Source organism: Manis javanica, chromosome 5 (assembly GCF_040802235.1).
Source record: "Manis javanica isolate MJ-LG chromosome 5, MJ_LKY, whole genome shotgun sequence".
In the NCBI taxonomy this organism is placed as follows: domain Eukaryota; kingdom Metazoa; phylum Chordata; class Mammalia; order Pholidota; family Manidae; genus Manis; species Manis javanica.
In genome coordinates this window covers 70,269,928-70,296,888 of record NC_133160.1, presented here as the reverse complement: position 1 = coordinate 70,296,888, position 26,961 = coordinate 70,269,928, and the positions used below count along the sequence as shown (strand labels likewise).

Genomic DNA, 26,961 nt, shown 5'->3' with positions numbered 1-26,961 from the left:
AGGATTTTAACATACAGTTAAGCAAGAAGAAAATTTTAAACTGGCTTGAAAATAGCAGAATGACTTCACAGTGCAGCTGAATATAAAGCATTCTCAAAAAAGCAAAATAATGAATAATAAATTTAAATCTCATTATTACCATTAAACCTCACAACAAAATTTCAGCAACAATAAATACTTTTTAACATCAAGATTTTGATTTCTCTGGATAGAGTTCATACTGGAAAGGCCCAATAAATGCTCTTATTTCGGGGGTTTTTAATTATGAATTTTCAGAATAATGATCCATAGAAATGAACAATGATGTTTAATGAGTTTCGATTTGCTTGTATTTTGTTCCTTTTGCTGTTTTTTTAGTGTTAAGAATTGGAGGCTTTTTTATAACTCAAATGATACAATGAATTATAGTTATTACTCATTTTGATGCTCAAACTATACAGTCTTTGGCCAGGGAGAGCCCCTTCAAGGTGGCCCAAGTGTCCTTTTGATGTGAACCGACCAGTCTTAGTTAGTTAGCTTCCTTTCTGAGTATTCTACTTTTCCTTCAGACCTCAAATTAGTCATTGATCCAAAAAGGAGTCTTGGTTCCTTTCAGGTAAGGATGGCATCTAGAGACCCGAAATTTGGTTAATAAGAGTGTCCATGCTAGTGTGGTGTTATTATTCCCAAGACTTTTAAAATACATAGAGATAGAAAATGTGTATTTTTAAATAGAGGAGGGGGAAACTGAGTTCACATTGACATTTCCAATACAAATTTAAGATGATGATATACAAATTTAACTTCTTTGTTGTTCTAGCCTGTGTATTTCTTTTTTCTTTTGCTGAAAATCTTGATTCTTAATGGTAACAGCATTACTTGTTTCATCTTACAATACCCTAGTGTCAAAATAACAATACCAATTACCATTATAAAGGTAAGATAATTAAATTAAATGTAAGATTTCTTTGTAGTTCATTTTGTCCTTACATCCTAATGAGAATGTACAAAATACTGGTTTTAAGATTAGCTAGAACCATCCTTTTCTCTGTATAAGAATATATGCAACTTGATAAACAGGTTTATTCATTTTTGTTTGCTTTAAACTTTTAAACATGTCAGTGTTCAGTTTTCTCAAAATAAAAAGATAGATTTAAAAAAATTCAAAAGATGGAAGCACAGTCATGGAAACAAGTACGGCAGTTTGTCAGTTATGACATGAGCCTTAGAACTTTGACATCATAATGGCCAGAGAGCTTGACTACTGGAATCCACAGGCTTACTTCAGGTACTTCAGTGCTCAGCCAAGCACTGTAGACACTCTTGGTTTTCAGTGCCAAGAACTGACGAACAAAGGATGTTCTCGTCAATCAAAAAGCGCCGAGATGGTCATTCAAGGCCTCAGAGCATAAGGTACTCTTCTAATACGCTACTTTCGGGCATCAAAGCAGTCTGGCAGTCACGGGAAGTGTTCTCTTTTGTTTTCTCTAAAATATATGAACTAATTCTCAACTTCAGAGCTGGATTCATGAAAAGCTACTCATGTTCCTGAAGCTTCATACTGCTGAGCATGAGAGAGCAGGCTTTACATTCTGGGGAAGACAGTTTTCCTGGCTTCATGGGAGAAAACAAACCCCCAGTAGGTCTGTGAAATCCTGCCCTACTTATGAAAGAATTTTTGTGGTCTGTTCAGTTGGGTTGCGGCCAGAGTCCTGCTAGAGCCTAGTCATGGCTCAGGCAAGTAATAGCTAAGCACTTACTTGGGTTTAGAAAGTTTTTGATGTTCCCAGTATTATTTGCTGATCTTTGAGAAATCTGAACAATGACTTAGATAAAACTGAGGTTAGTTTTCTAGAATCCTCCATTATAGAGATTTTTATGTTAACATGAAACCGAATGATAATTACTTCTTCACAAATCTCCTTATCATTTGATATTGCCACAAATTGTCCCTTTTCTTTTTCCTATCTTTTTCTTTTTTTATTTAACATCTCGTTGTAATGCCCTTGGCCTCTTGGATCTCTCCTTCCTAACAGCTTGTCATCGGCTCTGCTTTCTTCTTTTCCCCAACCCTAGAGTCGGCCTGCTCCAGGGCTTCGTCCTGGAAACCCTTCTCCAACTGCATCAACTCCCTAAGTAACCTCATCTCTTTCAATACTTTTCTGTAACTTGGTGACCCTAAATTAGAGCAATCAACCCATTTTGGGGGTCGAGACTAATTTTTAGTGCTGTGTCAACCTTGGCAGATAGCATAAAAAATGTTACTGTGTATTTGGACTGTGACTAGTTGCTTTTGGTGTTTGATATGTTGCAAGAAAAGCCCTTCTGTTGAGGTGGACACCCACAGTGAAGCGACTACATCATGCGAGGGCCCCCTGCTGCTTCATCATGATGTGGAACTCAGGAGAGGCGGGAGGAGACAGCAGCGGCACCTCTCCCTGTTCAGCAATGCCTTGCTTGTGTCTAACACCGAGTATGCGGACACCACTTGTTCTCCTCATTACCATAAATTCACTAACCCTTTTACTAATCAACTGTAATGAAAATGTTAATGAAATGCCTTTAAAAGTAACAAAGTATATTGAAAATATTAACAACATAGATTGATTTGAAAATAAGCAAATAGGTAACTCATCCTACTATTTTGGGTTATTATTGAATTTGATTAGGTACAGCAATTTGGCCAAAGAGGACCAGCCCAAAAGCATTTCCCTAGACATCTTCACGGAGGACATCAAGAAGTGTACCTCTGTAAGTGTTTTTAAGACCAACAATTAAATTTCAAGTTTCTGATGTAGGCGGAATCAAGAGACACAGCGAGCTCGGGGGATGGGAGGGAGAAAGGAAGAGTGGAGGAGAGAGTATTTAGAAAGTGCCATGTTGGGAAAATGTATTTTTGTGTATATAAAAAGTGAGTCCTAGGTGATACGAAGAAAGGGGAATCCATAATAGGTACAGTGCTTAAGCATGGAAAGAGCATGACATATTAATGCCCATAAAGTGTCTCAAGATCCTTCAAATAGCAACTATAGTGGCTTCTTGTAATTAAGTGATTTTTTATTTTCCTATTAGAATTAAACATTTTTTCCAGATGTCACTACTTACAGAGTGGTTTGGGTTGTTTCTATAGTTTTTATTCCCTATGATGTTTTATTTGTAGTAATTGTAATCTTACAGGAAAGCTGCAAAAACATAGTATAAACAATACCCCATATGCCCTTTACCTACATTCATCTATTTAGTAATATTTTATTCCATTTGCTTTATTATTTATTTTCTCTTTCTCTCCATATGTGTATGTGTATACCTATGTGTGAGGGCATACACTCACCACAGCCCTTCATCCTTAAATATTAAGTATGTCCTAAGAATAAAGATATTCCGTTATTTAACCACCATACGGTCATCACCTCAGGAAATTTAACGTTTAATCTACTTTGTTGACCCATTCTGTCAGCTGACTTCAATAATATCATCTTTCCACTACAGGATCCACTCAAGGGCCAGGTATTACATTCAGTTTCTATGTGAAAGGCAGACTTGTTTTGAAAGTCTTTCATTCTGAGAAATGTCTGGATTGAATTGAGCTGAGAGGATGATACTTTTAAGGGATCAGCATATTTCTACGCTATTGGGGAAAATATCAAACCATTAGCCCCAATTATTCATGTATAATTTGATTTCTGAAATTACAGTGCACTATCAAAGACATTTACAATGAGGAACAAAATATTCTGTTTATTTCTTATGATACTGTTATACTTCATAATACTCTGTTATGCTTTATAGTAGCTCTAGATCATACACAATACTATTTTAAGGTGGGGGGAAAAGGTAGTTTAAGAGAGTTATTTCCCATACAGTAGCAGAACTCATGCTGCCTCTGAGTGCCACATACATGCATTAGTTGAGGGATATGAGACTAGACAATCCTCCTGTAGCAAAGCACAATCTTGTCTCTGCCTGTTTTGATTTCCATTGTGCTGGTGGGTTACATTCAGAATTTTTCATGGAAAATCACCTTGAAATTTTAAAAAATGAACTTCATTTACACACACTTTACACAAAATAAACATTTTTAATGTGCTTCATTCATTCCCAAAGACCCAAGTTTCCCTCTCATACTGTTTCACTTCATCCTGGAGAAACTTCCCTTAGCATTTCTTGAGAACATCTTGTACCAACAGTTTTTCTTTATTTCTTTTATCTGACAATGTCTGATTTTCACTCATGCTCTCAAAAGTTTCATGTACATTAGAGCCTTTGATATTGTCCACAGGTCCCTCAGGTTCTATTAATTTTTTTCAATCTTGGTTTCTCTCTTTCTTTTTCAGACTGGATCATTTCTCTTACCTATTTTTAAATCACTGACTTTTACGCTTGTCATCTTCATTTTGTAATTTAGCCCATCCGATAAATTTTCTTTCAAATATTTTACCCTTAAAAACGTGTTATTTTTAAACATTTTGAGTTTCTATGCTGAGATTCCTATATTTTTAATTAATAGCATATTTTCATTGATATCATCAAACATAATTACAATAGTTGTTTTGGATAATAATTTGAACACCTAGACACTTCAAGGTTGGCCTGAAGTCTTGAGAATTGATCACATCTTTCTGGTTCTTTATAGACCATGTTAACACTTAGGTCAAAAGGGAAAAACAGGTCATATTTCTGTTTTTCAAATTGTTTGATAAAATGGTTTTTTTTCCAACCTATTTTCATACAAAGACTCTACTGGAATGTATCTGTTTGGGAGAAGAGACAACATGCAGGAAGAAATACATACAACCCTGTAATTATTATATTGAACACAGTATGTTCCATATGCTGTGAAAAGCCATTTACTGTCTTACAGGCCAGATAAATGAGGGAGTGATTGCCAGCATTTCAAAACAGATTAGTGTTCTTGTTTTTTTACCTTACAAGCAATGTCATGGGAGAGTTTTTAAATTGTATTGGAGAGTTTTTGGACATCTTTAAAAATAGAACTGTGACAAAAGTTTTTTAAAAATAAAAAAAAAACTTAAATCCCAAGCTAAAACACACTGAATACTTCTATAAAAATTTAGCACAGTGCTGTTAACTCTACTTCTGGCTTCTGAAACATTTATTCATAATCCTTAGTGCTACAAGTAATTTGAAATCCATGAATGCTTTTGTTAACACAAGTCCCATTATCAAACAATTTTCAGGGCCATGTGGCATATCAAGCAATTGAACTGAAATCAAAAAGAAAAAGAATACAATGAAAAGAAAAATAATAGGCTAAAAAGGGTTTCTTTTAACTTTGTTTTTAATTTTTAAGGCCCATGAGTGTCCATTTACACAGTTTTCTTTGAGTCCTTTATCAGATGACACGGGCCTCATCGTCTGATAATATTATAATGTTATGTTGTGCATAGTAAATGTTCCTTAAATATCTTTTGAAATTCAGATAGTTTGATAGATACCATCTCAGTATCCTATTAATCCCTTTTAGGTAATTTTCTGTAAACTGTCCTGCTTTTATGAGCAGTTCCTCAGTGTGAAAAATGATAGAAAGCTAGTATAAATACTTGTTCACTGTCAGATTTGGGAACGGAACTCCAATTTCTAACACTTTCAGTATCATTTGCTAGACTCATTGGTTTGTCTCAACAGTATTTCAACAGTGAAAATCTTAGTACTCATGTCATCTGATGGAGAGAAAGTACACTATTTTTTAATGTCTTTATATATTAAAGACATTTCATGTTCTTATTCTGTTCTTACTGAAGCTGAGTATATAACTGCAAAGAAACAAAGCCATACTATAAAAACACAACGCAGTAAGAAAGAAAAGCATCCAGTTCCTCTTTTTTCAACTGCTCCCCCCTCCATTATGTTCACAGCCTGAGGATGTTGAGAAGCCCATGTGCCCTCTCAGAGTTCTCAGTCTTTCTCTTTCTTAATGAAGCTGTTACGTTTTATGCGCCACAAATCCTCTAAGAGAAATACATATTTTACTGAAATGCTTCCTACTACCTTCATGCTATATAAAGGAATGGAAACAAATTGTAATCAGGGTTTGCTTTACATGTGCTTTATTTTCTCATTGCTTGAAAACAAGTTTTGACTTTAGAATATGGATAATAATTTGCCAATAATTATTTGCTCACCTGGTTTAAATTTTTTAATTCATGGCCATTTTCTGATTTCTTTTTTACAGCCTGTAACTATAACTGTAAAAACCTCAGACACAGTCAAGGATGTCATTCACATGTGCCTACAAGTGCTAGGAGTAACTGTAAGTTACCTGCAAGCTATTTTTAGTTAAAAACCAAATTTGGTTTTGCAAGCTCGTGTGTGTGTGTTCACCCATCATAAAATAGCTCATTATTGTAGATGCCAAAGTCTTATTTCTCCCCCAAATGTAGAAATTGGAGGTAGCAAAGCTATGTTATTAGCCTATACATGGGTACTATTCCTGTATTCCCAACTTAATTTTGTGCAAATTGAAAGTCATAACATTAAATTGGGCTATAATTTTAGAGGGCTAATCACATTGCATATTTATTATAAATAATATAAACAAAGAATATACATAAGACAACTCATAAGACTCTAAATATTTCTTCCTCTATGGGGCTACTCTTTCTGAATCTTCTTTCCTGATCCCTCCTCTCCCATCCCTGTTTACCTTGGTCATCACCCGAGAACTCAGTCTAGGTAACATGCATCTCAAATGGCATAGATGATCGACATATAGAGATCACCTGGCTAAAAGCTACATCCCCTTGATGCAGGTCCTCAGAATGAGATAAGCTAATGCCTTGTTCATACAAGTAAAGGAGGCGAGGGTTGAATAAGACCCCAGTCTGGGGATATCTGTATACGCATCACTTTCATCTTGTTTTCTTTTAAATGTCACGTCCCTCATTTAGATGGGGCTAGAGTGAGCTGCTGAAATTTTTTTTTGGTGAAAGAGATGGGTATGTTTCAGGGTGAGGTTTTGTAAGGGAAGAGATATCAGATGGACAGAGCTGAAGGAAGCATTTGCAATGCACAGTTTCTTATATAAAATTCTCTGTAAATGGGAAATGTCCTGTTATTGTGTGACAGAATTACAAAATTGTAATTTAAGTTTTATTTGACCCAATGGGACAATAAAGCCCCTTAAAAACTCTAGGCAACCAGAATTTGCACAAGAAATTAAGGATTTCTATGCAAATGGAACTTAATAATATGCATAAAGTAAAACTGAATATAGGCATTGAGTAAAACACATATTATATTGATTTCTAACCTATATGATATGTATGCCCTGAATAATAAAAAAATATTGGAAGAGAGCAGCTGTTTTCAGGGATGAAGTTGGGGAGACTGATTAATGATACAACTAATTTCATTTTATGTTTGTGATTTTCCTTTGCTTAAGGCGATCAATCTCAACTAGGCAAGAAAAAATTTCTATTTTAATGAAAAACAGGTTATTTGGCTACATATGCATGCTTGATTTAAAGGATTCCAACATCGTGTTTCCAATCCCTACTTTAAAATACTTTTATTGGCTCTCAATTCCTTTTTGCAATGGTTTTGAGCAGAATTAGCTGTGTGTGTGTGTGTGTGTGTGTGAGAGAGAGAGAGAGAGAGAGAGAGAGAGAGAAATAGAGGGAGAGAGAGAGAGAGAGACAGAGGGAGGGAGAGAGGGAGAGAGATAGAGAGAGAGAGAGAGAGATTGCTTCCATGCTTGGACCCTTCTTCATGTGGGTAAGGCCATGATTTTAATCAGGAGTACAGGCAAGCATAATAACTATGATCAACTCCATTTCAAACATTTTTTGCTTCATTGTCTCCTGAAGGGTTCTTTGAAAGAGTTCAGCAGTCTTTCTAATTTAGACTTGTTTGTTTCAAGTGGGAATGCTGGTGTTACTGCAGGGACTAACTGCTTTCTGCATCTGACCTGTGCGCTAGGTTAGAGTCCATGTCCATTCAGTCCCTAAAGGGGGGCTTGTCCGCACCAAAGCCAGTGGGCTGACTTCACGCTGCCATCTGCTCAAGGCCTCTTGGGCATTTCTCTCCTTCTGCTCAGGGTTGCTGAGCTCATGATGCCTTTCAGGTTTTACTTTGCTCAGGAATAATCATGGCACTGTGTGTGGCTTTCTGGAGGATGTGCTTGTCTGGGCAGGGACATTTGAAAGCAAAAACCAACATTCTCCAAGGAGTCTGGAGACAACACGAGGCAGGATTCCTGAGATTAGCCTTTTACTCCTTAGTGATGGGGGCATAAAAATGTTTTCTTGTGCCACAAACCACCCACAAAGTGAGGGACTGATTGCCTTGTGGTGCTATAGATCCTTGGCCTTTATCAAAGGGACAAGAATCTGGGATGGTCACTGGGGGACAAAAGGTGACTGAAGTCAGCATTGTTAACTCCACAACTGTAGCTACCCCCCATGGAACAAATAGCATTTATACTGGACTCAATTCTTTCTTTCTGGAAACAACTAAACTGCTAAGGAAATGTGTTCTTCAAGTACTACTGTGAAAGATTCATGGTGAAACATTCTTTTTGTCCCCAAGGGCTCTGAGGATAACTACCAGCTGTGGGTCACTTCTGAGAAGGAAAAAACCCTACATCCACTCATTGGTAAGTGTCAGGGAAAATGTATGATGAGGTTGGTGGGGTTCAAAATTCTAACTCTAAAATCTCAAGTTAATGGCTCTTTGGTCTTAAGTTTAAATACCTGTCAAACTGAAAATCTCACACAGTGTTCATTGATGTCGTTAGAATTCAAGTCTTGAATTCCTCTGTTCCACTTCCTAACTATTAAATAGCCTCTAATTTGTGAGCATCTTCTAAAACCCAGTCATGTCTCTGAATCCAAATCCAAATATTTATTATCTGCTCTGTGCCCAGAATTTTTCTCAGTGGCCTAAAGAATATGAGATGATCACATTTAGATTCCTCAAGTCGTCACTTGACTGAGCCACACGTACTTTGCTGTGTCTCAGGCTGAGTTTACCAGCATTGTTCCCAAGGTTATTGATACAGAGCTTACACCTCTCCTAAAATAGTTATTACAAGTCAGCTCAAAATAGTAATTCTTGGATCAGTAAATTTGTTCACTGTGGAAATGGAAATAGATTAAAATAAACACATGCACAGGATCTGTGAGAGACCTTGCAATACAGTAATGATGACAATGACTTTTGCTAGAAATCTTCAAGCATTTCCTCTTAGATAATTATTAATTTTTAATCTTTCCAACAATCCATTGGCTATTATTCTTTCTCCAATGAATCAAAGAATATTTTCAAGTGATCTGGATAATCTAAAGAAACAAGTTTTCTCTATGAAATATATACTCCCCAACTTAGAATACAAAGAGTCACCAGGTGCATAGCTGAGGACAGCGTGCCCACTTGCTTCATTTTTTTCAGTTAGTAAGAAATCGGCAATAAAGTGAAAAACATGAAATACCGGTACATGCGTTTTAATAAAATGCATTCACTGAGATAAAGCAATATAGATGATAACTTTTAAGCTTAGACCATCACGTACCACAGCTGGCTCTAAGAGCCTGTCCATTCCTGATGGTCGCTTAGCAGCCATTCGGAATACTTTTCCTAGCATGCTGTAAATTCTCAATTGTGGACTAACTGTTCCTGGCTATACTCGTGATTTCATTGTATTTTATTGCTGTCACAGAAGCTTCTTCTGCCTTAAAAGACGGAAGTCACTGTGATTGTTGTGCTAAACAGAGTACTGACATTGCATGTGCACCAGATGAAAAGGAAAACAAGAGCTGCTCAAGTGACATTCAATAATACCTGTGAACTGAAAGAAAGGGAACTTTCATTCTATCCTTGAAAAATGAAAACCAGGTCATGAACCCAAAGTTTTGAGATTTCTACGGAGAGGAAGCAACTTAGAGCATGAAAGAGCAAAACAAAACTCTTGGCCGGCAACTCCCCATGATTTTGGGTGCAGTTTTCCACTCTGTGAACAAGTGTTTTGCACTCTGCTTCTGGGTTCCCAACACAGGGTGCATCCTTCCATCTGACCATTGGCAGGAGCCTCCAGGGGGTGGGGTGGGGTTGGGGAGGGGGGAAGCATAAAGGCTCCCTGCTGCTCTTGAGTAGCCCTTGGTTTAGAATTGACAAAAGCAAATAGAAATTCTGTTTGTTAAGCTGACACCTTGAGTGAGAGAACAGTGATCATAGCAATTCTTAACGTATACAATTATTTGAAATGATTAACTACCGATGTTTACTATATTTACTTTGATCCTTATAAGCAAGTGCTTGAAGCATGGATGTAAGGTTCCAAGGGGCAATCTGCCTGAGCCTTACACATCTAGTTGGTGTCAAGACAGAAACTGCGGGGGCCTTTAATAGTCTCAGATGGAAGCACAGCACAAGTCAACATGGTGCGCTGCCCTGATGGGGCTGTGCATTCCAAGCAAAGCACCATGTTTAAGCTTTTTCTCTTTCCAAACCCTTGCTTGGGCACCTGCTTTCTGCAGGGGTTCCCCAGGTGAGTGAATATGATGCTGACTCAGAGGCACAGCATTGTTTCTCCAGAAGCCCCGGAATGGCAGCACACCCCAGTATGCTGCACATGCTCATGGTAAGGTAGGTTTGTATCCTACCCACCACCATCAGCCGGAATCTATATTTAGATTTTTCTCCATGCAGGCAATGAACATCCTTACGGACTTAAAATGAGCCACCTTCCTGATCCGTTGGTGCCCCAGGAACTGCAGGATGCTATCTTTCCTTTCATCCTGAAGCCCAGGTGGCTTCCCAAGAACCAACAAAGTAGAGGTGAGCCCCCTCCCTTCCTGCACCGGCTTTTTCTTGGCTGATGTCCACACTCCTGAAAAGAAACTCAGGACATAGAGTTGATTCTTCTCCATGAGGGGGTGGGGAGGCAGTACATGCAAGAACCTAACAATGAACCAATAACCCAAAATAAACCTCAGAGACACCCAATGCATTGCTAGGAGGGGTTTTTTCCCCTTCATTCCTCTAGGTAGACAGTCTCTCCCTTCTCTGTGACCCCAGAGCATTTCCAACATTCAGTTATGTTATGAACAAACATCACTTGTGTCTTAATTAGAGCATGAGCTTCATATGTCTGGGGAATATATTTTCCCCATCACAGGGTTTTCTCCAGTATCTCAGGCCATCACAAGAAGTAATCAGATGATGGCCTGCTCAGAGAAACCTAGAATGAAAGAATTCAGGGGGAGCAAAGAATTATGGGACTTACCGACTTTAGATACGGTGGAGTAGCCTTGGCATTCTACTTAGAATTGAACTCTCAGTGCTACACACACAAGGAGCTCACTCCCATCTCCTTCACACCCATGTGGAGGCTACAACTGGATAGAAATTTAGGGATGGGGCTTATTCTTTCTTGCTACGATTTTTATCTCTGCCCTGCCAAAATGCTCCCAATGATGTGTCCTTCTCGGAAGACACTGTGCTATTAATCTGAGAAGTATTTGAGCCAGAAAACAGTTTCTACTCACAGCATTTTTAACATTATGATTGTTATCCTATAGGAACAATGATTCAAAAATTTGCTTTTTAAATGTTCATACCTTAATTCCACCGTGAGGAACCACTAAACCACATCATACCACAACCATATAAAAATGCTGCATTCCTAAAATTTAGCTGCTTCTATCATTCTCACATACTCATGGCCATAGCATATATTTCTAGTAGCCGCAAGGGCAACATGAACTCTACGACCAAATAACATACATTACAAATGGTCCAGCTAAGCCGAAAAATATTTTTAAGAAAGTTCACGACATAGTGTCTCCTTTGCTTTATGTCTGTGCTCATAGAGTAGCTAGAATATATAGCTTTGTATCAAGTGATACAGCATTGTTCTTATGAAAACTGAAGCTTTATCACAGAGTACATCAGATAGTTCTAGAAATAACAAAACCAGGTTACAAGTAGGGAAACCAGGTCACATACAACTCCACCTACATATGCACATGTAGGGTAAGCATGTGTATGTCCTGACAAACAGGATCCTCCTGCTGGATTGAAGAACGTATTTGTGTTCTTCCTTCTCTCCCTTTAAAATGGTCGGGGTGTGCATCTCAGGGCAGGAAGAAAGACCCTAATTAGGCGGAGTGGTGGCATTATTCCTTCACAACCACATAGCTTCTGGAAGCCGAAAGAGCAACTGGAGAATGGGGGTGGGGTCTGCTGTGGGTGTCAAGGCTGCCTTAGGCCTTAGAGTGAAGGAAGTTACTTTTATCGAGGCCGAGTGAGCCCCGACTGGTGCCGAGCTGTATGTTACATTCTTTAGTCCACCAGTAAGATACATGGCTTCATTTATGTTAAAGTTGAGCAAATTGAAGCTCAGAGACTCTTGAGTAGCTTCCCCAACTAAGTGGGAAACCAGGAGCCTTTTGGTTATGTGATCCTGGTCTCGCTGACCCAGCATCACAAGCACTGCCCGCTGTAGGTTCACGGGGCAGTGCACTCACTCACTACGTCCGCGAAAAGCCAAGTGGATGGGCATTTGGGGATATTTGGTGAAATGTTACTCGACTAGACGTTTATCTTTCTACAACTCGACTCCACTGTTGACGTCTTTAAAGCATTCAGTTTTGTAAGTAGGTGGTTTAAGCAAACATTCAGGTGCCTTATTACAAAAACATTCATAGCTGTGTCGTGGGAACATTGAAACAGTCACCTTTTCTTTGTAAAGCTCTTTGTCAGTAGTGCCCTGAGCTGTTGGGCAATTAGACATCATGCCTAGGCAGCTTGGTGGGGTTTCAGGAAAATTGGCCACCTGGGATCCTGCGGGTAATACAGCCGCACGTAATGCCTAGTTCCAAGGACCCAGACAACAAAAGTCATCCATGGAGCTGCCTGAGGGTTGTGGCCCCCCAGAGCATCCTCCGGCTGAAGAGTGGGGTCGAGCAGGTGGTGTCAGGAAGGGCAGACCCTTTGGACAGGAGAAAGGGGACCACAGTTGGTCACTTGGAAAGCCCAACAGGAAATCTCAGAGTCACAGGAGACTTCCAATGGAGGTCGATGAAGCCCACACTCTGCCTGATTTGAATACCAAATTTTCTTAGCTTTTAAAATAGGCTCTGACACTGAAATCCACGGCACATGGCTAATACCTAGAAACCTGAACAGCTACAGGTTGTTTCATGAGGCAGGGATGCAGGTAGTAGACGCCTCTAAAGGGACTGACCCTGACTTCAACTACGATATGGGGGAAGGTTCAACTACGAAATGGGGCAGAACAACACATTAGCACCACAAGGATGCTATTGGCCAATTTCATAATGTGGGAAATTCCAAAAGGCCACTGACTCGGTTTCCTTTTCTTCTCGCCATTGGAACAAGTGTGATGTGCAGTGGCACTTGTGGAAATAAGGTGAAGTGAATTAAACTACTAGTAATGATCATCCCACTTCTTCCTTAGATTCCTGGTGGAGGAGATTCAAAAAGGGTGTGGTCGCACACCTGGCCTGTTGGACGGGCTCTGGCAATTGACAGGAAAAACCCGACTGGGTAGAACACCACGGCGCATTGCTCCTCAACGAGTCTTTCATCTTTACCTGTGGACACACTTTCCAAAGGACCTACATTATGATGTACCAACAATTTGTCCCAGTGTCTGGGTATTTTCCAACACTTCTGGATCCTCATTTCACCCTTTTGCACTATTGCATGCTCTGGGAGACTGACCTGCAGAGCCCTTGTACCTTCCCGTGTGTTCAGCCAATAACACCTAAGTCAGAGTAGTTTTACCACTTGCTCCTTTCCTGCTAGGTTCTGGTGCTGGCTTCCTTCAGGCCGCAACTGGTCTGACAGCTGGAGTATATTTTATACTTTGTTAAAAGGGCCTAGGAAGTATATATTTTTAATTATCGAGTAAGATGAGGATTAATGGTAATTTTAAAATAAATCTTAAACATGACTTTAAAAAGATTTTGATTACTGTGGTGAACAATATACATTGACTTTGAAAGAGATCACATTAAAGTTTTATCTGGAGATTTTTCCCAAAATATTTTTTAAATTTCGCTATTTCCAGAAAATACTGAATTACATTTTTTAAAAAAAGCTTTCCTACTATATATACTTGGGCTGTTCTTTGGTGCTTTCAGAGACTAGACAATTATTATTGAGAATAGCGGAAAAGGATTTCCATAACTTAAACATATAAAAAAGATCATTGGCAAGCATTTAGCTTTTAAAATGGGCTCTGACACTGAAATCCACGGCACATGGCTAATACCTAGAAACCTGAACAGCTACAGGTTGTTTCATGAGGCAGGGATGCAGGTAGTAGAAGCCTCTAAAAGGACTGACCCTGACTTCAACTACGATATGGGGGAAGGTTCAACTACGAAATGGGGCAGAACAACACATTAGCACCACAAGGATGCTATTGGCCAATTTCATAATGTGGGAAATTCCAAAAGGCCACTGACTCGGTTTCCTTTTCTTCTCGCCATTAGTATTTGTTACTGATGCTCCTTCTTTTCTCCTCAGTGTACTCTTCCTCAGAAGCCATGAATTTTTGGAAATAGAGGAGACTACAGAAGCAAAGTTGATTAAACAAAAATTGATATTACTCCCTTACTGTCTACACCACGTATCTGAACTCATCACATTCTTAAGAGGCAAATAGACCAGATTGACCACTACGCTTTATCCTTAACAGAAATATGTATAAATTTGAAAAAGACTCAGGCCCCCTAGGTGCAGCTGCTGTGACTAATCATTACAAAGGCTTCCCCCTTGTTAGGCACCTAGATTGGTTTACCCTTCAGGCCATTCACCTTAGTTAAGATGTAAGAGGAGGATGAGGAATTTGCATATCCTTTATGAGGTGGGACTTGGGTTTTGGGAACTCAGTGTGGTTTCCTGGCACATCAATTTTGGAGAAAAACTATATAAGGAAGTGTTGGGAAATGTATTGTCATAAAGCCATCCATGCTTAGGTATTTTGGAAAGCTGATTATGGACTCACAGGTTGATGAGTATGTATTCACCATGCTAGACTGTACTTCTAAACATTGGGAGGCTTGCAAAAAGCTTATAAAAATCTTAAATTATCAAGCTCCTGCTTCACAAAAGCTCAAAGTTACCTCAGTAAAAGGATGAAATCTATTCTTAATGTCCTATTGAAAAATATAATACAGAGAACATAATGTTTTAAACTAAAAAAGGGGAGCAATCAGAGGAGTCAAACCGTGTCACCCTACCATATTTCTCAGGCTCAAAGTTCATTTGGCCCTCCATCGCTCCCTTAATTCTCTGTCCAGCTATCTGTGTGCTGATGTACTGCACTTGCTGTGGCAGCATGCCTTCCTTAGGTTTTAGAATGGAGCGTGGATCAATGAGCCCATTATCCTGATCTCTTCTAGGGCATATTCTCAACTCTCCAAGACTGAGTCCACAAAACCTAAATGTTGTAGACCCATCTCTTTTGTTCATAGGCTGCGAGAAAATGCATTAGAGAAACACAAAGAAAGCTCCTCTTTTTGCCACCCTGAAGTACTTAATGAGCACCAACTATATTCAAAGCACTATGAAAATCCTGCCTAATTATCAGTTATTTAAAACATAGATGTATTCTAACCTAATTGCTTTTATTGCATTGATGAGATGTTAAGGAAAGTTTGGGTGTTTCAGAGGTTCAAGGTTGTAACTCTAGGGAGAGGAAATCCTGGGACAATGTACCTCTAAATCCAAAATCAGTCAAAGGGACAAATGAAGTTTAAAACCTCTTTCATTGCTTACAAACTGCAGTCCGGGGCCCTCTCTTTCCTGCTCAGGCAGAAGTAAACAAGACCTGCTCCTAAGGTCTCAGGTTCAGATAAGCCCTTGGTTGCCCAGGTAATTATCCACTGATATGGAGTTGAAGGACTCTCCACCCCTGAGGAACGCCTGTTGATATGAAAATGCACTAAAGCCAGGCAAGATATACTGGGAATATTACAGTTTTACCCACAGGCCACCCCTCCAGAAATCTTGCCTTACAATCTACTCATTTCCCCTCTTCTGCAGTGGTCCCTGGGTGAGAACTGGACTGTTGTGACCAGACTAATGACATACAATAGCAACAGCAATAAAATCATGATAATCCTCAAGCTGGAGGATTCAGCTAGGTTCAAAGTCTTATGTAGATTAAGTCCATAGCTCCCCCATGCCATGGGCAGGCAGTCGCTGAAGAGGTAGAGGATTCAGAGCAATGATCACATGGCAGCTGCAGCCAGGAGGCGCATCCAGGCCACAGGGACTGTAGAAGAAAATAACTTTAAGGGCAGTAAGACACATGTTTTAATGACGCCAGCACAGCCAAATTCTTGTCCATCAGGTAGGATACACGCAAGAGAGTGGTCCTGTGATAAAACAGTGGCAGGAATGGAATCTCATTCTCGTCTAGTATACCAGACTTTCAGACCCCTCCCTGTGGGAGTTACAGATGGGTCAATATATAGGGCTATGGGAAGTATATGCACTGGCTATAAAGATAAAACAAAACTTCCCCATAAGATGCTAGTACTGCGTGGACATTTTGAGAACATTATCTTGATATTTGTGGGCCAATCTGCTATTACTCCTTGAACACACATGAGACCAGCTTCCAGGCCTTTTCGTCAAGTTGCCGGATGGGCCAGCCATCGGTGGTCCATGTTTCGGAATGTTCAGGGCCATGTCCATTTAACGGTATTTCCAGGGTTTAATGCAGTGCGGGTTGACATCAGGATGTCGTTCTCCTGGCCACATCCTGCCTTCAATATCTCTTCTTTGGTTTGAACATACAATTGTACAGGAAAGGCAGCAATATGTGTTAGCATGTCCACAGCGCTCAAGGCTCCTTTTTGGGGCTTCCTATTGAAATGCCGTGGTACTATCCATAGGCAAACTGATCAGCCCCATAGACTATTGGTATCCAACTTCACACCAGATTTCAACAAACCATTGTCCCTCTCTATCATGCCTGCCCCAGTAGGGTTATATAGTAGATGAAATTTCCACTTTATTCCTAATTGCTGCACCCATCCTTGTAATGCATGTCCAGTAAAGTGGGTGCCCAGATCACTCTCAATCACCTGCAGCCAGCCATAGGCTGCAAAGAGACACCCTAGGCCCCTCCTGGTGGTTTGCTGATCTGCATGATATGAAGGAAAAGCAACCAATAGTCCAGTACCTGTGTCCACACAAGTCATGGCATATCGATATCCTTCTGATATGGGCAGAGGCTCAATATAGCCTATCTGCCACCTGACAAGGGGTATTGATCCCCTTAATATCATCCCATGATGCTGTGTGACTCGGTGCAAGTTCTTCTCAGAGCACCCAGGCACTCCTTCCAGATTCTGCTGACTTCTTCAAAGGTCAATGGCAAGCTCCACCGATGGGCTACAGACCAGACTGTCTTCTGTCCTGCATGCAACTAACACTGACGTACTCATTGGGCTTCATCAGAGGCACACTTTCCTTCTAGTCAATGCACCTGGGCCAATGTGTGTGATTCATCATTCCCTGGGAATGCCAAAGGCAAATGGACAGTCACATGATATACGGTAACTGTCTCAGTCTGACCAGAGGCCCACAGGTCTTGCCACAACTCTTGCCCTCAAAAGGAATAATAACCAACCATCCAGTTGGCATGATACCATGTCGGTAGCCACAGGTCAAGCCCCAATAGGCAGACCATCTGTCAGTGCAGATGACTATGGGGGAAGGCTCCTAGGTGATCATGAGGCACATCTGCCCATAACTCAGCCCACTGGCTCTTCTTCCCCTCTCCAACCTCCATCCATATGGTATAGGGGCTGTTCCCTCCTGATAAGGACTCTCAGCTACCAATGGCTCAAAAGCAAGTTCTTCCTGCTTTCCATTGGAATAGGTCATTGGCCCCAGTAAGCACTGGAGTTCTATACTTAATGGGGCTGGTAGAGAGGGCACAGTGCTGATGTAAATATGTGCCCCATTTGGCCAGTGTAGGCATCAGTGCCACGCCACTCTGTGGCCTTTGGTTCCAGTCTTGAACCCACCTTGCAATGGGATAGGTAGTTATTACCTTGGTCGGAGCTGTTCCAGTGATGGGCTCTGTAGCCAGCAAGGCATGGCACACAGCAGGCAGTTGCCTCTCTTATAAAGGTGTACTGGACCTCTGCTCCTTTCCTTAGTCATGACCAGAAACCAACAGGTTAGCATGTCCATTCAAGCTGTGGCCAAAGACCCCATCTATAACAATCTTTGGTTACATGAACATCTAGCTCACAGGGCCTTGATGAGTCCATCACATTCAAGGCCTGCACCACCTTGACTGCCTCCTTGGCAGCAGTAAAAGCAGCTGCACATGTCTCATCCCAATCCCACCGGATGCCCTTTCATACCAACCAGTATAAGGGCTTCAGAATTTGTGCCAAGTGCGGGATAAACACTCTCCAGTAGCCTCTAAGGCCTAAAAACTCTTGTAAGACTGCAACAGGGACAGGGGTGGGGAAAGCCTGTATCTTGTCTAGGACTGCTTCAGGAATAACTTTAGTCTTACCTGACCAGACAACCCCCAAGAATTTTACAGACAAACCAGGTCCCTGAACTTTGGGGCTGTTCACAGCCCATCCTTTTTCCTGTAGATGTTGCAATAGCCTAGAAACTTCCCCTTCTAAATCTGATACAGAATTATATGTGAGCATAATATCATCAATGTAGTGATACAGCCACACCGTTTGAGGTTTCTTCCATGTGGCCCTGTCCTGGGCTACCAGTCCATGACAGATGGTGGTACTGTGGAGGTACCCCTGTGGAAGGACAGTGAATGTCCACTGCCAGCCTTCCCACATGGAAGGAAACTATTCCTGGCTCTCCTGTGGTATGTCAATGAAGAAGAAAGCATTAGCAAGGTCTACTACATAAGGAGATGTTCCCAGTTCATTGCTGAGGGTGTCCAGAATGTCTGCTATAGAGGGGACGGCAGCATGCAAAGGGGGTGTGACTTTATTCAATTCCCTGTAGTCTGTGGTCATACACCAGGAGCCATCTGGCTTTTTCACTGGCCACACTGGGGATATTCTGGAAATATTACAGCTTTACCCACACTGGTGTATTGTACCATTTTGATGGGTGGAGTCCACATTCAAAAATTCCAGATCTAAATTAGGATATATTTTAATTGTGCACCATTCCAAACCTCTTCAATCCGTCACTAGGATACATTGCCACCAGGTGGAGAGGAATGCCTTCGTTTCATGAACTGAGCTACTTGGCAAAAACTCATATTGGTAATTATTTTATTTGGTTTTCATTGTAATCTCGACTCAATGGAGAACAATATTGATAATGTGGTATTAATTAATAATTCTTAGCAATAGCTAATATAAATTCCTCTCCCCTTCTGTATCCTCATGGGATTTTAATTACACATCACTGTAACTCCAAACATTTTGTTTTCTGTTGCACTGACTGCAAGAGTGTGGTCTCTGGGGTTCCTAAAGACTCTTTCAGAGGTTTCACAAAGTCAAGAATATTTTCTTAATAGTGATAAGATATTATCTGCCCTCATCACTCTCATGCTGTCACAAGTGTACATATGGTAGAGTTTTCCCAAGCTTACAGGACATGAGAAAATTATTCTGACATTAAAGGAATATATTATTATTGTATGTTTGCATTTTCAATTTGCTTCATATCCAATGTGGTAAATATTGATAGATAAAAGGGAGACAGGGACTGTGGGCTTAGACAGAGTATGGTGACACCCCCGGAAGAGGCAAGGCAACACCATCACAGTCAGAGCAATGTAACTACATGCAAAGAAACCCACTACCAAAACTTTGTGTTAAACATTAAGCTCTAGAGTCATTCTTAAGTGAGATCAGTTAATATTTCCTAGATAAAGTATCTCAGCATATCCCATGTTTTTCATTATGCTAATCATTTGTAATCATGTGTAAGACTCACTTTAGCATGCTAGAAGGCCCAGACCTATATGCTGTTTTTCCTCCCTTAGACCTCATCAGGTTATTTGCAACCTACGCCCCTAATAATGGCAAGCAAGCCAAGCCATAAACAGCATAGTAAAAGCAAGAAAGATTCCATCTTAGGTTGCCTTTTAAACTCTTTAGCAAACAGACAATAACTCAGCCCACCTTGAGGGCAGGGCAGGCAGACTTGATTGATGATTGATATGCTTCCAGACCAAGAAAAGCTGCTATTCTGGGCAAGAAATTGGCAGTAAATTTCTTATGTTCATTTTGCAGAATTACCTGGAGGACTGATGAGAAAAAGGCACTTAATGTCTCATCAAGGATGAACATTCTAAGACAACAAGTCCACACCCCTAAGCTCTTTATCACATTCCTGAAAATCCTCAACTGCCTATAAACCCCCAAGACAAAGCACAACAATGGGCTCTTTTGTCCACTCCTGGAGTGAGCCAGGAGCTGTGTCTTCTCACTTTATCTCTAAATAAAAGTCTCTCCCTCATTCTTCTACCTTGAGTGTTTGCTAAGTTCATTCTTCAACTCCGCAAACAAGAACCCCAGCATCATAAGGAGTACTAAAAAATACAAAGACACAGGATGGGAAGGCACTAAAGAAGGATAAAACAAGCCATACGTGAATTAACAGAGATAATAAAGGCTGCTGACTGACTTGATGATATACTTTTGCTGTTGTAGTGTGGAGCTCTTTACGGGGAAGAAAATTAACCATTCTAAAAAAATACTATGTGAACTCACTTAATACAAATGATGATGATGATGATGATGATGATGATGATGATGATGATGATAATGATGATAATCACAAAGATGGTGATGATAAAGGATGGTCTAACTCCGGTGGGAAAATACTTTCCCAGCCCGGGGCAAATTACCTTTGAAACCAAAATCAGTCAAAGGGATAAATAAATTGGAAGGAACCTATTTATTGCTTATAAGCCGTTGTCCACTTCTGCTCTCTGGTGTCTCCCACGACCCACTGCTGAAAGGGACCCCACCCAATCTCTCCGGTCCAGCTATGCCCTAGCTCCCCATGTAAACACTTACTGATATAGAGATGGACTAAGGCCAGATGAGAGATTCTCGAAGTATTACAATTTTACTCATAGATGGTTACTATAATCAAAGTACTTTTTATCAGAGTTAAGTTACATACCTATGTCCAGAAACAGAATTTTCTTTTCCCTATCCTTCATCTATTTCTCAGTTCTTGAGTATATTTATTTATTTGTTCAAAGCAATAAATAATGAGTTTATTTCATGCAAGGTTATTAAATATGAAATACAAATATGTAAAATGATTTTTATGAAAATACTTTCCTGGCTGTGACATGTTATGCAAATGTGTATTATTATTATTTACAACCAAAAAGATTTATGTGCTTTTAACACAGTAAATTTTGCTCCTCTTTTGGGCCTAAGTTGGTCTGGTTCATAAGCAGATACTGATGTTATCTGTATTCCTGGGGAAGATGATACCATCTTCAGAGAGTGATTCTGGCATATACCACAGGCAGATACTGATAACCAGAAACTCTCTGGAGTAAGGTTGCCATTACGAGAACCCATTCCTGGGTGGATTGTAGCTAATAGCTACAAAAGGGAGTGCAACATCTCTGACACCAAATGTCATGGTGTATTTTTTCCCTACACATATGCGTAACATTAAAAATATTACCCACAGCAGTAACAGCAGTGTAACTTCATTTGGGTACCCAGACCCAATTCCAGTGTGTGTGGGTATGTGGGAAGGGGTCTTCCCACATGTATTTACACCAAGGAATTCTTGAACACCAGCAGGGTGTTGGGTAAGTTAACTCAATTCTGATGCTATCTGCCTGGAAGACAGCACCAGATTCCCAGTTTAAAGGCTCCGTTCTAAAAGGCTGCCTTCCACCCCCCACTCCTGATGTTGGGACCTTTTGCCTCTTTTAGGCCTGTGATGGCTGCAGACTGGAGGTTTCCATCCTCCCTCGTTACTTCCGCATTTGTGGCCTAACTAGCTTCCTGTGCACACGATCTTGGCCCTAACTCCGCCTCCCCACCTAACCTGAAATCTGTCTAAAGACCCTAGTGACAGATGAGATAATCAATTCCCATTGGTTTCTGTTACTTCCTTATCTTCCCCTATATAACTAAGCCTCTGATGGAATAACGCTGAGTTTTGCTGCGCTCTTGAGGCTGACACATCTCCCGGCTTGGTATGGTTTTGTTTTTCCCAGGATCTCAGGGGAGGGTGTCCAAGCCGCCGACACTTGCCCTCTCGCTCAGCCCCGTGGATAACAGGCTGGTCCTGCTTGTCCCCGCCCGCCTTCTTGTTGCTGAAGAGCAACAACTGGTGCCCCATGTGAGGAACGAGGAACTTCGCTGATGAGCTAATGGGACTACAGGTAAGTTTAATCCCATAAAATATGGGACATTCTTCTTCCAAGCCTGATCCCTCTCTTGAATCCCTTAGGGTCCTCCCCCGAAGTAGAGGCCTAGAGCTCTCTGACAGCCAAGCTATCAAAACCTGAGAGACCTTAGTTAAGGTCGCCCCGTGGCTGCCTGCAAGTAATTTGTTTGACTGGGAAACTTGGGACAGGGTGGAGCAACTCGTAAGCAAAGCCCAAGTTAATCAGGGTGATATCCCCCCTCTGGGGGCCTTCCCCACTTTAGCAGCCCTTAAGAGTTGCTTCCCTCCTTGGCCATCGAAGCCAGCTGCCAAGAACTTAATAGACAGGGAAACCACTGGGTCGAGAGCCCCTTCCCGGGAAGATTCTGATCCCCTTCCTCAGGCTGAGTCCATGCCGGCAGGACAAGAAAGCCATAAAGAGCCAGATGAGAATTGTGGCATGGCGTCCTCGACCCTTTTGATGCCGTCCCCTGGCCTCCCAAATCCACGGCTCCTTTATACCCACCACTTCCTGGTACTAGTTCCTCTTCTAACCCTTTCAAATCATCATCAGCCCCCCCTCCTCCATACCAACGAGCAGGGGTTTCAGCTCCTCTCCCATATAAGGACTCATGCTCTCCCATTGGCTGCCAACCCCAAGAGAATCCATTTGTTCCACCCACAACTTAACCCAGGGCCATGTCAGCTATTTCCGGTCAATGTTAATCCTGGAGGTAACCGCCCTGCCCCCTGGTACCCTTGGGAGCCAGGTGACCTTAAGGAATTAAAGAAGGCCGTTCTTGAGGATGGCCCCAATGCTCCTTGGACTGAGACCATCCTCCAGGGACTTTCTCACCATCCATGCACCGCTGCAGATTGGAGGGTTCTTGCCCGGGCAGTTCTCCCTGGCCCCCTTTATATTAAGTGGTGTGCTTTGTATAAAGAGGAATGCCAGCAACAAGCTGAGAGGAATCTGACATACTCTTTTACATATATATGGATGATATTATCTTGGGGGGGCCACTTGTTCCCGCAAATAAGACCTCTTCAAACGGTGCCTTTCCCTGCTCAAAAACTATAACTTTCAGATTGCCCCAGATAAAGTTCAACAGGTAGCTCCTTTTAAAATTTTGGGGACTACTTTGACATTAGATGTTGTCTCCTCTGTTAAGCCCCAGTTATGTATTCAGGATGCATATACGCTACTACAGCTCCAGAAATGGCTGGGAGAAATCAATTGGATGAGGCCCGGGATTCCTATAACCACAGCTGATCTTATCCCTCTTTTCAACCTATTAAAAGGCCTTGATCTAGCTTCAACAGTGACTTTAAACCCTATACATAGAGATACATTAACAAAAGTTCAACATGCCATTGATAATGCTGCCTTAAAAAGATATGATCCAAACTTGCCGCTGGTCCTCTATATTATGGCGGGAGAGACCCTCCTCACTGCCCTTTTGGCTCAGGAGGGAGATCCCGTACATTGGATACATCTATCTGTGGGAGGGGCACCCTGAGTGTACTCTATAGTGGATCAAATGGCTGATTGCATTGTCAAGGGATGAGATCTTTCTGTCCGTCTTTTTGGGTGTAAACCCCACTCTTTGATCATCCCTTTTTGGGTCAATGATTTCTCATGGCTACAGAGAAATAATTCCAGATTGGCAAAGGCCATGGAGGGCTTTCCGGGGATAGTGGACTGTCACTATGTTCCCTATAAGCAGATGAGTTCTTTTAGCCACTTGGCATGGCAGCCACCAAAAATGTTCCTCACTGAGGCACACCCCTCTTTCCCCCCTGTTTTTACTGACGGGGGTAAACGGGGAGCCTCTATGGTAATGTTCCCCCCAGGCACAAGTGAGTGCCCTCCGGCCGTAACCCTCTTTCATGAGGTACAGGGCTCCGCCCAGTTTAAAGAGCTTTATGCTGTTGTTTTAGCTCTATCTGAGATCCAAGGCCCTCTTAATCTGTTTTCGGATAGCCTTTACCTTGTCAATCTACTGCCCAACCTTGTGGGCACACACATCAGACTTGATGATAATCCCATCACTCCTTTGATGATTCAAGCCCGCAATTTGTTAAAACAGAGACTAGTTCCCCTTTTTGTACAACATTTAAGGGGACATGAAGACTTGCCAAGCTTTTTGTCGAGAGGCAATGCTCTTGCCGACCAACTAGCTTCAGCCTACACAGTACAGGAGGCCACCTCTTTTCATCAACTTACACATGCTAAATGGAGGGGACTACACCATCGGTTCCCTCAGGTCCCCATCAGAGACTTAAAAAAGATCATTAGGACATGTAAGTCATGCTAGCCTTTTCTACAAGTTCCTCCGCTTCAAAAGGGCAGAGTGAACCCTCGAGGCCTGAGGCCCAATAACCTTTGGCAGACTGATGTCACACATTTTGCCCCTTTTGGGAAGCTGAAATACATATTTCTAACAGTTGATACCTTCTCCCATGCTTATTGGGCTACAGCCCATATGGGAGAAAAATGTAAACATGCCATAAGCCATTTTCTCCAGTGCTTTGCCATTCTTGGCCTGCCAGATCAAATCAAAATTGATAATGGTCCCTGCTTTATTAGTAAATCTTTCACTGAATTCTTGAGTAAATGGCAAATTTTCCATACCACTGGAATTCCTCATAACCCTAAAGGACAAGCAATCGTGGAAAAACACAATCATACCCTCAAATGTCAAATAATAAAACAAAAAGGGGGAACACTCCCCCCCCATGATCAACTAAAGATGGCATTATTTACTCTAAATATTTTAAATTTTGCCAAAGGTGAACACTTCTCACCCTTCCAAAAGCACTGGACAACAACCGTTACTTATCGGACGATTAGAGCCCGATGGAAGGACCCCCTTACTGGAGAATGGAGGGGCCCAGACCCACTCATTACAGCTGGAAGGGGATTCGGCTGTGTTTTTCCGACCAATGAAAAAAGGCCGATCTGGGTCCTCACAAGGGATCTCAAGTATTACCCCCCTAAGGAGGGGGAGTTTGCTGATGTCAATGATGACCCAGAAGGCCCCCTGCCTCCTGAGGATATATCTCTTCTTTCTCTCTTTCAGGGTCTGCAATGAACCCAACGATGCTAGTCTTCCTGTTAATGGCAATAAATCTCGCATTAGCTAGGACAGGATTTGGAGATCCCGGTCAAGCAAGAGCCATACTACAAAATACCATCGGAGACCGCTGCACAGCCTGCACTCACTCCAAGGCCCCTCCCCCCGCACACTGTTATACTTCTACCAAAACCTGCCCTAATGGGAAACGGGCAGTTACACTTACGCAAGGGACAGAAAATGGATGCCCTGGGAGAGTTCTCTCTCTCTCACCATTGTTGGCCAGGCCCCAAAATATCTTCACCTGCCCAAGGGAAATCCCCCTCTGAGTGTCCTTGCACCACTTTTCTTGCCTCCGTTCATGCTACATGCTATCAGGAGGTTATCCCCTGTACTCACTGAAACAAAACATACTGGTATGCAACTCTGATAAAAGGCAAGGATGAATATGCTGACTGTCAAAAGAATAGGGGAGAGAACGTCTGCTGGAATAAATTTGCCCCTATAAGTGCCTCTGATGGGGGCAGAGTCCAAGATCAGGCTCAACAGTACCAAAATTAAAAAACTGGTAGACAGGCTGATTGAAGACAAAAATCCCCCAATTTACCACCCTCTTAGCCTCCCGGAGATCAGGGGAAAATTGCTTCTTGATCCTGAGACACAATCAATCATACAGGCTGCTTTTACCTTACTCAATAGAACCAATCCCGATTTAGCTAAGGATTGCTGGCTGTGCTTGAGGCTGGGACCATTACAAGCCAATGCTCTTCTTGTTAACCTGTCACAGACCAAGCCCCAGTGCCAGCTGTTACCCCCAAGTTCTAGAGTCTATCTAGACCCTCTTTCCCCTAAAGGCCCATGCTTCAAAGCTGACCCCCGTACTGATAATATTAGTAGGATAGATGTAGGTCGAATCCACTATTCCTTTTGTCAACAAAATATTACTGTGAACAGTACCTTTCTCTGTCCCCCTAATGAAAGTCTTCATTTGTGGGGAAGACGTGTTTGCCTTTCTCCCAACAGACTGGACAGGGCTTTGTGCTCCAGCTGTAATTTTCCCTGACATTGGAGTGGTCCCTAATAATCAGAGCCTCCCTATTCCTGCTTTAGACCACATTGGAGGTAGATCAAAAAGGGCCATCCAAGTTATCCCTTTGCTTATAGGCCTTGAGGTGGCCACCAGAGCTGCCACTGGGGCAGCAGGATTGGGGACCTCTCTGCATTATTATAAAGCCCTTTCTCAACAGATGATCGATGATATACAAGCTGTAGCCAGCACAATTCTTGACCTCCAAGCACAATTGTATTCCCTCACGACAGTAGGCCTACAGAACCGTAGGGGGCTTGATCTCCTCACAGCTGAAAAGGGAGGCTTATGTCTCTTTTTACAGGAAGAGTGCTGCTTTTATGCAAACCGCTCTGGCATAGAAGGTCAAGCAACTTCAAGAAGACCTTGAGAGACGCTGAAAAGAATTACAAGCCAATTTTCTTTGGACTGCGTTACATGGGTGGTTGCCCTATATTCTGCCCTTCCTTGGTCCTATCC

The 26,961-nt window shown here is 41.6% G+C and overlaps 1 protein-coding gene across 1 annotated transcript; it reads left to right on the top strand.

Moving 5' to 3' along the window:
* The first annotated feature begins 1,005 nt into the window (after positions 1 to 1,005).
* LOC140849558 (rho GTPase-activating protein 20-like) lies at positions 1,006 to 13,987 on the top strand. Its single transcript, XM_073237089.1, has 6 exons — positions 1,006 to 1,392; positions 2,649 to 2,730; positions 6,173 to 6,250; positions 8,527 to 8,593; positions 10,645 to 10,773; positions 13,418 to 13,987. Exons 1-6 carry the CDS (start codon positions 1,337 to 1,339, stop codon positions 13,486 to 13,488), a joined length of 483 nt encoding a protein of 160 aa, XP_073093190.1. The 5' UTR covers positions 1,006 to 1,336; the 3' UTR covers positions 13,489 to 13,987.
* Positions 13,988 to 26,961: the final 12,974 nt, after the last annotated feature.

Excerpts from the sequence above, each read along its gene's own strand:
- LOC140849558 (XM_073237089.1), top strand. The coding sequence starts at position 1,337 with ATGTTCTCGTCAATCAAAAAGCGCCGAGATGGTCATTCAAGGCCTCAG. Across the intron at positions 2,731-6,172 it reads ACATCAAGAAGTGTACCTCT|CCTGTAACTATAACTGTAAA; the intron begins GTAAGTGTTTTT and ends TCTTTTTTACAG. Across the intron at positions 6,251-8,526 it reads TACAAGTGCTAGGAGTAACT|GGCTCTGAGGATAACTACCA; the intron begins GTAAGTTACCTG and ends TTTGTCCCCAAG.